At 36.9% G+C, this 15,547-nt stretch overlaps 1 protein-coding gene across 4 annotated transcripts in view; it reads right to left on the reverse strand.

Moving 5' to 3' along the window:
• The window catches only part of Dop1R1 (Dopamine 1-like receptor 1), a 422,220-nt gene that overhangs the window by 390,940 nt on the left and 15,733 nt on the right, over positions 1–15,547 (reverse strand). For 3 of the 4 annotated variants that reach the window (XM_073960852.1, XM_073960853.1, XM_073960851.1), the window contains exon 2: positions 1,993–3,801. In XM_073960852.1, the coding sequence (XP_073816953.1) occupies positions 1,993–2,688 (696 nt within the window). In that variant the 5' untranslated portion in view covers positions 2,689–3,801. The remainder of the gene's footprint in view (positions 1–1,992; positions 3,802–15,547) is intronic. The other variant, XM_073960854.1, reaches the window with a different exon arrangement.

The raw sequence follows: 15,547 nt of genomic DNA on the forward strand, positions 1-15,547 counted from the left end.
TTCCGCAGGAAAAAGAGAGAGACGGAAAAGCGGGAGAGTGAAAAAATCGAGATGTACATGAAGTCCGAAAATTCTACCAAAGAGTCAAGCTGATGGCTTTGGTACAGGCACATCCTCCAGTAGAGACCAGCAAGGTAATTTGGTAACTGATACAGATAGTGTGCTCAGGATATGGAAATAACATTTTTCAAAACTCTTAGTATCCAATAACAGCGAAGACGACAAAGATACCACAGATCCAATCCCAGAAGATGGTATTGAATGTATACCGCCCAGCCAAGATGAGGTAAGGACAGCAATAAATCGGTTGAGGAATAATAAGGCAGCAGGAGCCGATGGCTTACCAGCCGAGCTGTTCAAAACCGGAGGCAAACGCTGAGAAGGTGTATTCATGAGCTAGTTAGCACAATCTGGCAGGAAGAACAAGTACCCGACGATTGGAACCTGAGTATCCTGTACCCCGTCCACAAAAAAGGAGATACGACTGTATCCTCTAACTATAGGGGCATAAGTCTACTCCCTATTGCCCACAAGATCGTGCGAACGACTAAAGGCTATGGTCAATGAGATAATTGGGCCAATTCTGGCAATTCCACCATTGACCAGATAGATACTTACCCTGCGGCAAATCCTGGAGAAACCCCAAAAGATACAGATCGACACCTACCACCTTTTTGTCGATAATAAAGCAGCATTCGACAGCCCGCTGCGTTCAAAGGTATTCCAAGCCATGTAGGAATTGTGTGTCCCCGCAAAGCTCATTCGGCTTTGTAAAATCACTTTAACCGACACTCGATGCTCAGTTAAAATAGGAAAGAACCCCTCCGAATCGTTTTGTACCAGAAGAGGTTTCGTGTGATCTCTTCAACATCCTGCTGGAAAAGGTTATACGAGAGGCAAACGTCAAAAGAAGTGGCACAATCTACACCAATAGCCACATGTTACTTGCTTATGCTGATGATATAGACATCATGGGACAATCAGTAAAACAAGTAACTGATAACTTTATGAAGGTCGAAGGAGAATCTGCTAAAGTGGGTCTGGCGGTAAACGCTGAGAAGACAAAGTTGATGGTGTCGACGTGTAATGCTTCCATTGAGCTCGGACCAACTGTGGACAACACAACAAACGACCTCAGTTGTAAAATAAAAAGAAGATTTTTATTAGCCAACAGATGCTGCTTTGGTTTAAGTAAGCAGTTTAAAAACAAAGCCACATCTCGTCAAACAAAAATAACGCTCTACAAAACATTGATACTACCCGTGCTGATGTAGACATGGCAGTGATTGGTGTGTTTGAGAGAAAAATTCTTCGAAAGATCTACGGACCAATCTGCGTTGACGATGAATATCGACGACGCATGAACCACGAGCTGTATCAGCTATACAACGACATCAGTATAGATAATCGTATCGAGATGCAACGTTTGCGTTGGCTAGGCCATATCATTACAATGAGCGATGATGAACCCGTTAAAAAGGCGTATAAATACGGGCCGATTGGCGGTGCACGCAGAATTGGCAGTACAAGGAATAGATGATGCAAACAAGTGGATGAAAAGATGAAAAGGCGGTATTTTAGAAAGCGAAGCAATAAACAGAGACAAATGGAGATCTTTTCCTAGTTCGGGCCAGCCAAGTAAGTAAGTATACTCTCCGTACTATGGTGAAGGGTGTAAAAATGTGTATGTATGACTTAGTTCATGTCTATTGTCTTAATCAGTTAGCTTTAAAATTTTCTAAAATTATCCAAAATTCGGTAAAAATTCAGTAGTAATTATCTGCTGAAAATGTCAATAGTAAGTCAGTAGAGATTCACTATTGACATATCCTACAGGGTATTTCAAACCAAAAAACCAACACAACTGAGCATCTAAAATGATTAAAACCTCTCCAAACTCTATTATTACAATTAAAAAGCTGTCAAGTGGTTATCCACATCCTGTGTGGTGTATTTGCTGAAAACAAAACATAACAACAGATGTCCACTTACCGTAGTACCACCTTCATAGTCGCTGGTTAAGAGCTGTATATCGATTTCAATATCGAGATTTACTTTCGGTGTTGTGCTCGTAATTAATTGTAATGGCAGATGATCGACCATGAAGCCATCAACGAAGCTATTGTTGCCGGTGATGCTGCTACCGCTGCCACTGGAAGTTAAAAAGGTATTGGACTCAACCAGGCCGCCATTGCCATCAACATCGCCACCCATATAGCTGCCATTGTTTAGATGCGTTGGTAAGAGAAACGATGTTAAATTGCTGACATTGTGATGATAGTTTAGACTGGTCGTCGTACTACTGCTGATGCTGCTGCTGTTACTGCCAGTAACCGAATCTACTCCTCTACTAAACGGAAGACTAGAATTGTTTCCGGTAAAGGTGTGTGGCTGATATGGATGTTGTTGTTGCTGTATTGTTGTAGTTGAATGCAGCTGTGAATGATGTGGCTGTTGGCGGTGGTGTTGTTGTTGTAGTTGCTGCTGTTGTTCGTGGAGTAATGCCATGCTACCACCTGTTGTTATTGAACTATTTAAAGCCGATGCAGCCACTTTAAGTGTTGACGTGGCCATGGTAGCCAATGCAGCCAATACTGGAGGTGATGCTGCCGTTGTAAATGTATACCACATTGCGGCGGAGGGCGAAGGGTAGAGGCTATTCGGGGAGGTGGAAAATGCTGTGGCCATATTGATTAGAAGTTCTTGGAACAAATAGTTTTATGTTGCACTTTAAACGCTTCGTTTCGGTTTGAGATTTTATATTGTATACTTTTAATTGTTTAAGGGCATTTAACCCGTCACTGCGTTTTATGTTTCACTTTCTTGGCAGAGTTCCTCTTTTTTCTTTACATTCTTTGGAAAAACATGCTTTTATTTTATTTCTTTTAGTTTGCAACAACCGTTGAATGGCAGGTGTAGATAAGTTTGACTTGAAAGAACATGGAACTACAAAACAAGCGGAAATACTGAAACAGCCAAGAATTTTAATTGCAATAAAATTGCTTTACACTTGAACACAAATTAGACAGAATTGGACTTAAAACAAAATTTAAATGGCAAAAAAAACAGGCACGGAAAAACTTTAACTTTTGAATAATTAAACGCGAACACTTGTTCAACACGTTTTGAGTTTTTGCACTTGCACTCGCTGAGAAAAAATTTTCAACTGAAATTTATTTTTAATTGCAAACTTTTCACTTGGGTATGCAGGTCATTTTTCCTTCGTTAATCGATTTATTTTTTTATTCTGATATTGACATTTTATTTTTTTTGTGTATTTGTTTTCCCCCATATTTGTTTACATTTTTTATTTTTTTGTAAACTAATTTTTATGTCAGAGGAAATTCATTCGTTGCAGAGACACAAAACGGAAATTGCAAATTTCAATACACATTCGTCTAACATATTCATATTTGTTGATGTAGTTGCCTGTATTTCTTCCCTGCAACATTATGTTTCTACACACCAGTGAATCATGGCTGGAGGAGGATTTTGTTTTTGAGAAGATTTATTTTTTCATTGGTGACTTTTGTGTGGCCCATTTTAGCGTTCCATTCACATCAACTGCTGCTGTACATGTCCTGCAGGGGGCCAGCATGCAAGCCAACTAGGCAACAATTTTTTGCTTTAAATTGCCGATAAAGATGTTACTGGCTATGATGTCGTGATGCAATATTGCATATTTTTCGTTTATTTCATTCATGTTCAACTTCCTGTTGACCCATAATTGGTCTTTGTTTTTTTTTTTAAATTCAGTTTGTTTTCCACATTCTCAGCTTTTGGTTGTTTGTGGCCGCTAGTCTGAAAATAAACGTACAAAAAAGATGGGAGAAACTTGAAAAAAATGTTGATGAACGGGGGTGTTTTCAAAATGTACACATGATTATTAGGGTTATGACATTTTAACATTTTTTTTCTCAAAAAGATTTCCTGTAGTGAGAATGAATGAACTTTTGCCTATTAATGCCTAAAATAACGTTTATTCCATTTTCTTTTAAAAAAAGGTTCCGCACAAACCACTTTGAAATTATTTTTTTGAATGCTATGAAATGCAAAAAAAATACTCAAAAATTATTTCCTGTTGCACGAATGAATGACCTTCTGACTATTAATGACTAAAGTAGCTTTTATTCCATTTAATTATTGAAGTAGGTCGCCACAAACAACTTTTAATTTATATGATACATGAAATAATATTATATATGATATAAAATGATGTATATGTAATAATATGTAATAAGTAATCAAATTGATCATGTTGTAATAGATGGAAGACATTCATCCAGCGTGTTGGATGTACGATCGTTCCGAGGCGCAAACATTGATTCGGACCACTACCTTGTTGCAGCAAAGGTACGTACCCGTCTAAACGTTGCAAATAAAGCACGAACAGACACAACGCGGAAGTTGGACATCGATAGGCTGCAAACACAACAGATAGCCACAGCATATTCCACTCAACTAGCCCAATTGCTTAACGCGAGCACTCCTTGTCCCGATAACATAACAACACAATGGCAACATATTGCCCACTCCATGGAAACAGCCGCAAAATGCATACTTGGATTCCAGAGACCTCCACAAAGGAATTCATGGTATGACCAGGAGTGTCGTGCTGCTACCGAAGAGAAAAATGCGGCATATAGAGCTACTTTACAATCATTAGCAACGCGTAGCGCGCGAGAGAGATATCGGGAGAAAAGGAGAGAAGAGAAACGGCTTTTCCGAAAGAAAAAGAGAGAAATGGAAAAGCGGGAGTGTGAAAAAATCGAGATGTACAGGAGACAGAATGAAGTCCGAAAATTCTACCAAAGAGTGAAACATCAAACAGATGGCTTTGGTACAGGCACATCCTCCTGTAGAGACCAGCAAGGTAACAGATACAGATAGCGTGCTGAGGATATGGAAGGAACATTTCTCCAATCTGCTGGTATCCAATAGTAGCGAAGACGATGATACCACAGATCCAATCCCAGAAGATGGTATAGAATGTATACCGCCCGGCCAAGATGAGGTGAAAACAGCAATCAACCGGCTGAAGAATAATAAAGCAGCAGGAGCCGATGGCTTACCAGCCGAGCTGTTTAAAACGACGCGCGACGCGCTGATAAGGTGTATGCATCAGCTAGTTAGCACCATCTGGCAGGAAGAACGCGTACCCGACGATTGGAACCTGAGCATCCTATGTCCCGTCCACAAGAAAGGAGATAAGACAGTATGCTCAAACTACAGGGGCATACGTCTTCTCCCAATTGCCTTTATGATAGTGTCAGGGATATTGTGCGAACGACTAAAGCCAATGGTCAACGTAATAACTGGACCATACCAATGTGGCTTTAGACCTGGCAAGTCCACCATTGACCAGATATTTACCCTGCGGCAAATCCTAGAGAAGACCCAAGAGATGCAGATCGACACATATCACCTTTTTGTCGATTATAAAGCAGCATTCGACAGTCCCCTCCGATCAAAGGTATTCCACGCAATGTCTGAATTTGGTATCCCCGCAAAGCTCATCCGGCTTTGTAAAATGACTTTAACTGATACTAGGTCCTCAGTTAAAATTGGAAAGAACCTCTCCGAAGAATTTTGTACCAAAAGAGGTTTCAGACAAGGAGACAGCCTGTCGTGTGACCTATTCAACATTTTGCTGGAAAAGGTAATACGAGATGCAAATGTCAAAAGAAATGGCACAATTTACACCAATAGCTACATGTTACTTACCTATGCTGATGACATAGACATCATGGGACGATCAGTAAAGGAAGTAACTGATACCTTTAGGAAGGTCGAAGCAGAATCTGCGAAAGTGGGTCTGGCGGTAAACGGCGAAAAGACCAAATTGATGGTGTCGACGCGCAAAGCGGCCATAGAGCTCGGACCAACTGTGAAAGTTGGTACCTACAATTTTGAGGTAGTTAAAGACTTCGTCTACCTCGGCACTGCCATAAACACAACAAACAACATCAGTTGTGAAATAAGAAGAAGAATTGTATTGGCCAACAGATGCTACTATGGTCTAAGTAAGCAATTTAGAAACAAAGCCACATCTCGTCAAACAAAATTAACACTATACAAAACGCTGATACTACCCGTGCTAATGTATGGCTCCGAAGCATGGGTACTTGCGCAAGCAGATAAGGCAGTGCTTGGTGTGTTTGAGAGGAAAATTCTTCGAAAGATCTACGGGCCGATTTGCGTTGACGGTGAATATCGACGTCGTATGAACCACGAGCTATATAAGCTATACAAAGACATGAATATAGTTAAACGTATCGAGATGCAACGATTGCGTTGGCTAGGCCATATCATGAAAATGAGCGATGATGAACCCGCTAAAAAGGCGTATGAATACATGCCACATGGCGGTGCACGCAGAATCGGCAGGCCTAAGCTTCGATGGAGCAAACAAGTGGATGGAGAAATGGAAAGGCGCGGTATTCCAAAAAGTCAAGCGAAAAACAGAGAGGAATGGAGATCTTTTCTTAGTTCGGTCTATGGAACAAATGTTCTGTAATGGGCCAACTAAGTAAGTAAGTATGTAATAATATGATGATAAAATTAGTGAGAAACAAAAGGTTATGTCATTTTGGTTATGTCGTGTGCCCCTAAACCTTGTTTTCAGTTAAATATCTGCCTTCAGTGACTTTAAAAAATTGTCCAAAGTTCTGAAAAATAAAAACTTCAAAAGCTTTTTGTGCGGCAGCTTTTTTATCGAATCGGTTTATGATTAAGATTTTATGTAATCTTAGATAAAAATTCAACAAAATATCCTACAGGGATACGAGGATGTAAAAAACTCATAACCCCAATGTACCCACATATTTACGAATATATACATATGCACGTATGTATATGTAAGCAAAGACTTTAAGAGTAGCAGATTGTTAACAATATGACACCATGACATTTTTTTATTATTTTAGATTTTGTTGGTAACCCACCAGCCCGGGGTGTTTCAAGTATAACCCTTTATCCTAAATATATTGCAGTGTTTGGTTTTGTATAAAACTTTTTTTTCGGTTCAGCAAAGTTTATTTATTAAATATTTATATTCATAGAAACCAACGTTTGCACACTCTCTTGAATTCCATATGTCAGCAAGCACCCGAAAAAAGGCACCACTTTTCCTTACTGTACCCTTTAGTAGTTACGAAGGGGTGTAATATGAAGGTTAGACCACATAGCTTGAGGATTCATGTTTGTTGTGTGCTGGAGATGACAAATATTTGCATTTTAACTTGGTGACAAACTAACTATTAAAACAAGACTTAAGCTAGAGGGGGCGTATTCCAGCATTTTTTGAATATTTAAACACAAAAGTTAGGTTTTCTGTCATCATCTTTGAGAGTTGACCTTTAATTGGCTTGTAAGACTATGTCATATTCTCAATTACCTTTCGAGAGTTATCGTGCACACCATTTTAAGAAAATTTTGAACATTTGTGGGGGAGGTATCTGAAGGAGTGGGCCGATATGGCCGATTTTCGAACTTAAACTTAGTTTGGGAAAAATATAACGAAGTGTAAAATTTGGTTTCGAGATTTATCGTGCGCACCAGCTAGACAGACAAACGGACGGGCATGGCTAAATCGACTCCAAATTGTGTGAAACCAATTTCGCCCAAACATACTTGGGGTCTAAAACCGTCATTTCGTTGAGGCACATTTTTATACCCTCGTTAGCCTAAAGGCTGAGGGTATAACAATAATTTGGACCAAATCGGTTGATCCATTCGACAGTTATCGAGCGTTCTAGCCAGCCAGACGAACGGAAATTTCTATATCGACTTCAAATTGTCTGAAACGGATTGTTTTTAAACATACTTGGGGTCTAAAAAGATTTTTTCCATGAGGCACATTTTGGTCGTATGAAATTGTATATAAAGAAAAGTCAAATTTTTTAGTTTTCCATCGAAAAAAAACTTAAATTTTTTAAGCTAAATGAAATAATTTTGGAGAATGTATTACAAAAAAGTTCCCATTCTGTTCGATATATTAAATGTGGTTACTGTGCGCAATATTTCAGCGAAAAAAATTCCACATTTTAGCGGAAAATTAATAAAACTCAAGCAACTTAAAATATTATAAAAATATGTACGTAATTTAAACATCCCGAAGATTCAAATGAAACGCAAACTATACAAATCTGTTTACCGGTTCGCATATTATAACGGAAACAAAGTTCCAGTGATAACGCGCCTTGAAAAAGTCTTATTCTGTAAAAACTATATCTTTTTTGTATTTATACCCTACTCCACAATGTGTGAAGGGTATTCTAAAATTGTTTTGCTAAAAATTCATGTAACACCGTGAAATATTCGTCATTTTTCATATCTCGACGAGATAAAGCGATATAGCGATGTGTGTCCTCCGTCCGTCTGTCCATTATAAATTGTAATTAAACTCCAGGCCGCAATTATGGACCGATCATCACGAAATTTTGAATGGAGGTCGGGTTCAGACCAGAATAGACCCCTATTGTTATTCGTAATGATCGGAAAATACTTAGCGGGTGAAATGTACCAAATACAGAATTTTTGTCCGATTTTGTAGCTGCTCTGTAGGACGCAATAATAGTCCGATCGCTTCGAAATTCTAAATAAGCTAAGATTATATGACGAAGAAAAAGCTTGCAATTTGAGAGATGGTGGTCAGATAATATTTAGCGGGTGAAATTGACCATACTTTTGTATAAAAAATTTAATTTCCGTTCGATGTTTTAATTTCCGAAGGGTAAATTAGCTTACGGACGGCTAAAATACGTCGTAATCATACCGAAGAAATTCCGTGGAACACTAGTGCCCACATTCAGTGGAGTAGGGTATCAAATGGTCGGGCCTTTTCGACTATAAGCCTCTCTTACTTTTTATACCCTCAGCCTTTAGACTAAGGAGGGTATATACACTTTGATACGATGAAAATGTGCCTCATCGAAATAATGGTTTTAGACCCCAAGTATGTTTGGACGAAATGTGTTTCAGACAATTTGGAGTCGATCTAGCCATGTCCGTCCGTCTGTCTGTCTGTCCTGCTGGCTGGAGCGCACGATAACTCTCGAACGGATGAACCGATTCGGTTAAAATTTTGGCTTTCGTAATATTTTGCCCAAACTTAGTTTAAGTTCGAAGATGAGCTACATCGGTCAACTCCTTCCTCCCCCACAAAAGTTCGAAAATGTTCAGAAAATTTGTGCGCACGATAACTCTTGAAGGGAGTGACCGATTTGGTCCATAATTTGTATAGCGTAAACTTTCTACCAGAGTAATATGAGGTTCCAATATGGTCTCAATAGGTCCACTCTTTCGGGTACCTCCCACACAATATGTCGGAAAAGTTCAGTTTAGGGCCATCTCTTAAATCGCTTTGATTTTTGTTTTAGCAACTTGTATTCACTGCCCTCCATACGACGGTATAAGTTTCATCAGGGGCAAGTCCATACTTCCTGAGAAAATAGCATGAAACTTGCAAAAAACCCTTATGACACCGTGTGAGGTGGTTGGAGAGGAAGATAACTCTCGAACGGATCTGCCGATTCGGTGCAAAATATGTCCTTAGTAATATTTTGTCCAAATATAGTTTAAACATAACTCATATCGGTCCACTCCTTCAGGTACCTCCCCCACAAAATTTCAAACATGTTCGGAAAAATTGTTCGTACGGTAACTCTTGAAGGGAGTGGCCGAATTGGTCTATACTTTACACGTCCTAATATATCTACCAGATATAGATCAGTATGAAATATGGGCTATATTTGCCCACTCCAACCGTTACCTCCCACACAAAATTTCGGATAAGTTCACTTTAAGACCTGATATCGAATCCATTTGATTTTTGTTCAAGCAACTTGCATTCGCTGCCTCAATTACGATGGCAAAAGTTTTTTTAGTGGCAAGTCCATACTTCTTGAGCAAACAGCCCGAAGAGTGTAAAAACCCCCTATGGCACCATATGTTGTGGCTGGAGATCCACTTCCATAACGGTCAATGTCGATCCATTCCATTTAGTATCTCCTCCGCAAAAAATTTGATCTTTAATCCTAATCAACATTTTCGTCGGTTCAAACGCCCAAAATTTTTAAAACCCCCTAAATACATACGTATTTTGCGAAAAATTTGTTTCAATATACACAGGCACATCTCTGTCGGCAAAGCCGACTGATACGTTTTTACATGTTTTATCAGCCATCGGTTAGATTTTCTTGAAATTTTTATTCACGATGCGCCTTAACTAACTTTAGATGAAAGATGCTTATTACACCTGGGAAGTTGTTTGCGGATTTTAAAACTGCAATGTTCATAGATGAGACAAGTCAAAAAACAAAACAAAATAAATCGCGGTTGAAGTTCACATTTTTAGAGTTTTTTAGGGTATCACCATTTTGCTTGGACACCGCAAGTCCTGTCTTAATGGGACTAAAGAAAATTTCGTAGCAGAGGAACTTCCCAACAAGTTTGACCTTTATATTTTGGAAGTTCAAATTGGGGCAATGCACTAACTGTATTGAACCAACCTCATATGGAAGGTGCTTACACCTAGAATGTTTTTGCCGATTCTGAAATAAAATGTTCATAAATTAAACGCGATCAAAGTTCACATTTATAGGATTTTTTTTAGGTTTTCACGATTTTGATTGGAAACAGCAAGTCCTATTGAAATGGGATTAGAGAAAATATCGTAGCTGTGAAAATTCTCTAAAAGATTGACCTTTATGATATTTTCGTAGGTTTTACCATGTTTGAGATATAGAAGTTCAAATTGGAAAAATGCAATGAATGTATCTCCTCCTTATCAAACAATGTCATGCACGGTGTGCCTTAACTAATTTTAAATGAAAACCGCTTACACCTGAAAAGTTTTTGTGGATTCTGAGACATCAATGTTCATAGATGAGAAAAATCCGAAAACGAGGAAAAATCGCTGGAAGGATTTTTAAATAAATCGCGGTCAAAGGTCACATTTTTTTGTTTATTTAGGTTTTTCATGATTTCCCTTGGAAACGGAAGTCCTATCGAAATGCTGCTAAATAAAATGTTGTAGAAGATTTTCACTGCTATAACATTTTCTTTAGTCCCAATTCGGGAGGACTTGCCGCTTCCAAGCAAAATCCTGAAAACCTTAACTAAACCTAAAAATGTGAAGTTTGATCGCGATTTATTTAAAAATCCCTCAAGCGATTTTTTTCTTGTTTTTGGATTTTTCTCATCTATTCAGAATCCACAAAAGCTTGCGGATTTCATTTAAAGTTAGTTAAGGCACACCGTGCATGACATTGATTGATAAGGAGGAGATACATTCATTGCATTGTTCCAATTTGAACTTATAAATCTCAAAAGTGGTAAAACCTAAGAAAAAGTCATAGATGTCAAACTTGTAGAAAATGTACTCTGCTACAACATTTTCTTTAGTCCCATTACGATAGGACTTGGGGTTTCCAAGCAAAATCGTTAAAAACCTATAAACCCTAAAAATGTAAACTTTAACCGCGATGTATTTGAAAATTTATCCGGCGATTTTTTTTTTCTTGATTTTTCTCATCTATGAGCATTGTAATTTTTATAATCCGCAAAAACTTCCTAGATGTAAGCATCGCTCATTTAAAGTTAGTTAAGGCGCACTTTGTATTGTATTTAACTACGAATAATTACAAAAATGTTAAGGCCTATTTGGTGGTGGGATTCGAATAATTACCGTTTTTTCTCATTTTTGCTTTTAAATTTGTCAAATTTCAAAATTTTAATTTATAAATATTTCTTTTGTTATTTATTTTAGGAATTCATCTTAAACATTGTAAAAACTTTTCATTTTTCAATTTTGAAAATGGTTTCTCAATTATTATACCAGCATTAGTGGGTATTACCGAATGAAGTTTTTTTGTACCTGCGATAAGTTTTGCCATTTAATATCTCAAATTCAAATCCACCTTCGTATTGAAATAATCATCTTCTGATGAAAATATCACTTTATAATTTTATATAATACTAGCAAATGCCCGCTACTTCGTATGCGGAAAGGAAACGAAATATATATAAACAATATTTAATACGGGAATGGTGAATACTGGAGATTTTTATTACCAATATTTTTTTGATTGTAGTCAGAATTTTTTAAAAAAATCTGCCGTATCGCATCCCTACACAGCTACCATATTTTTTATTTCGAATTTCCAAAACTACGTATCATATTGCAAATTTCATATTTTGCTCCTGGTTTTACCCCTTCACTAACACAGCATTCCCTTCCAGTACGAATTTCCAAACACTAAACTTTATCTCACCCCTTTACAACAACAATCACGCACATTCACAATTCAAGGTTCTAGCTTTAGCGGTTTCGCCCAGAACCCGAATAGGTCCGTTAAATTTTCGGCATTCAAAAGGGCCATAAAAATCCACGTTTTCGTATATCCCCATATAACGGTACCTCTCGACTTAGTGTATTTTTAAAGAAGAACAAATCAATATTGTCCAATTTTCTTTAAATTTGGACCTTGAATGCTCAGAGGATATAAAAGTTTAATTCAAAAATGTCCACTTCAATCCACGTTTATTAGAAGAGATATTTTGAAGATTTAGAGTATTTTGAAGATCTTCTGACACTTTCCAACCGAAATTCGGAATTTGTGGCATGAAAGGTTAGAAAACTTCTTTACAAAAAATTGTACTTAATGTGCACGGGTATGTCAACCGTATATAACGGAAAATTTTTTGAAGGCATTTCAATTTAAGATTTTTTAATATCAGGGGTAAATACCTTCTAGTTAACAAAATTGTCGCATTGGACTACATTTTAAAATTTACATACCAAAACGGTCAGAACAAAAACATTTTTTGAAAAGATACTTCACGTTTGACTACTTAATTTCAGTACATTATTTAGAAATCCTTGGCGTTAACATCAAATCAATGGAACAATATTCAGTACAATTTTTCAAACCCAGAACTTTGTCTCACATTTTAGAGCGATCTTACTAACAAATATTTTTCCATTTCGTATTTTTTGTACAAATAGCGTATTTCGAAATTATATAATCCCAGCTTTGTTCCTACACCCAACACCAAATTTAGTACCTTAACTATTTAAAATGGTTTTGGTACCAACATGTTAACCAACTTTTCGTACACATAGGTAAACGTTTCAAAAATTACTTCCTTATATTCAACATATATCCTAACCCCAATTCACTTTTCCATTTTTACCAGTTCCCCTGAAACCCATTTGAGGACTATTTAGTAGTTTTTGTATAAATAAGTACGAATTTTCAAAACCTCCATATCTCAATTCTATATTCCAACAGTAATCTTAATTCCAAATTTCAGGATTCCAGCTCTTCAAATCCAAATCATACTAAACTCACTACCATTTAGGACTTTTCGACCTTTGGTACATCTTTCTTACTCTTCAAAATTTCAGGCTCTATTCGTAACCCATATCCAAATCGTACTATATTTAGTATTTTTCGTATACTTTGAATTCGAATTTCCAAAAACCTTTCTTTTTTACTCTTCATCAGTGACCCTAATTTCAAATTTCAGGATTCTAGCTCTATCCGTTCACCCAAATCCAAATTGTACTAAATTTAGTACCATTTAGTACTTTTCGTGCACTTATAGTTCAAATTTCTAAAAACCTTTCTCTGTTACTCTCCATCAGTGACCCTCATTACAAATTTCAGGATTCGAGCTGAATCCGTTCACCCAAATCCAATTGTACTAAATTTAGTACCACTTAAAACTTTTCGTGCACTTATAGTTCGAATTTCCAAAAACCTTTCTTTGTTACTTTCCATCAGTGACCCTAATTTCAAGATTCAAGCTCCATCCGTTCACCCAAATCCAAATTGTACTAAATTTAGTACCATTTAGTACTTTTCGTACCCTTATAGTTCGAATTTACAAAAACATTTCATTGTTACTCTTCATAAGTGACCCTCATTCCAAATGTCTGTATTCCAGCTCAATCCGTTCACCCAAATCAAAATTGTACTAAATTTAGTAGCATTTAGTACTTTTCGTACCCTTGTAATTCGAAAACCCAAACCCAAATTGTACTAAATTTAGTACCATTTATTACTTTTCGTATACTTATATTTAGAATTCCAAAAACCTTTCATTTTGACTCTTCATCAGTGATCCTCATTCCAAATTTTAGAATTCCAGCTCTATCCGTTCACCCAAATCCGAATTGTACTAAATTTAGTACCATTTAGTACTTTTCGTGCACTTATTTTTCGAATTTCTAAAAACCTTTCTTTGCTACTCTCCATCAGTGACCCTCGTTACAAATGTCAGGATTCCAGCTCAATCCGTTCACCCAAATCCAAATTGTACTAAATTTAGTACCAATTAGAACTTTTCGTGCACTTATAGTTCGAATTTCCAAAAACCTTTCTGTGTTAATCTCCACCAGTGACCCTAATTTCAAATTTCAGGATTCTAACTCCATCCGTTCACCCAAATCCAAATTGTACTTAATTTGGTACCATTTAGTACTTTTCGTACCCTTATAGTTCGAATTTCTAAAAACCTTTCATTGTTACTCTTCATCAGTGACCCTCATTCCAAATGCCTGTATTCCAGCTCTATCCGTTCACCCAAATCCAAATTGTACTAAATTTAGTACCATTTAGTACTATTCGTGCACTTATAGTTCGAATTTCCAAAAACCTTTCTTTGTTACTCTCCACAAGTTACCCTAATTTCAAATTTCAGGATTCCAGCTCTATCCGTTCACACAAATCCAAATTGTACTAAATTTAGTACCATTTAGTACTCTTCGTAACCTTGTAGTTCGAATTTCCAAAAATCAGTCAGTCAGTCAATCAGTCAGTCAGTCACTCACCTCACTTCTCTTTTATATATATAGATTCGGCTCGGATGTCCTTTCGTATAATTTTCAAGCTGTACACTCTCAACTATTTCTGTTGAATTTCACAATGATAATAATAAGCAACAAGTTGCGACACAAAAATGCGTAATTTTTAACAGCTTTGTTGTTGTAAGATTTTACGCAAGATGTGTTTAAACCTTAAAATATTTTGAGTTCCGATTTTAAACAGAATTTATTGTAATTCTACGCACTTTTATATGTACACTCCACGTCAGTAGAATAGAACACCTAAATTGCTGTTAATGTTAGCTTATTCATCCCGAAGCGAATGCTTTTAATCTTGTAGGGATTTAAAACCTATGATGTTCCGTATCAAACACAGAAAAAATTATGTTTCTAGCTTTTCGCGAAATGATTTTCTGATCATTTTTCCGATAGTACTATGAAAAATAGGCATTTATTTTCGGTCATCAGGATAGAACAGTCATTTTATTTTCGCGAATTGTTGAGATATTAACGCCGAATTTTCTTTCAGTCGATAAAGCGGGGCTTTTCAATAATTTTTCACCAATAAAACCATACAAATAATTCCGCGGACGCCGAAATAACAGCGTAAACGGGTTTAAATTGTCAGATAATAGAAACATCTCATAATATCAATAAGAGTCGCGCAGCTATGTCATATTTCTTCACAATAAGATAGAATATGACACAGACAAC

This window comes from Musca autumnalis, unplaced genomic scaffold (assembly GCF_047663935.1).
Source record: "Musca autumnalis isolate F117 unplaced genomic scaffold, ASM4766393v1 scaffold_1, whole genome shotgun sequence".
NCBI classification, from domain to species: Eukaryota; Metazoa; Arthropoda; class Insecta; order Diptera; family Muscidae; genus Musca; species Musca autumnalis.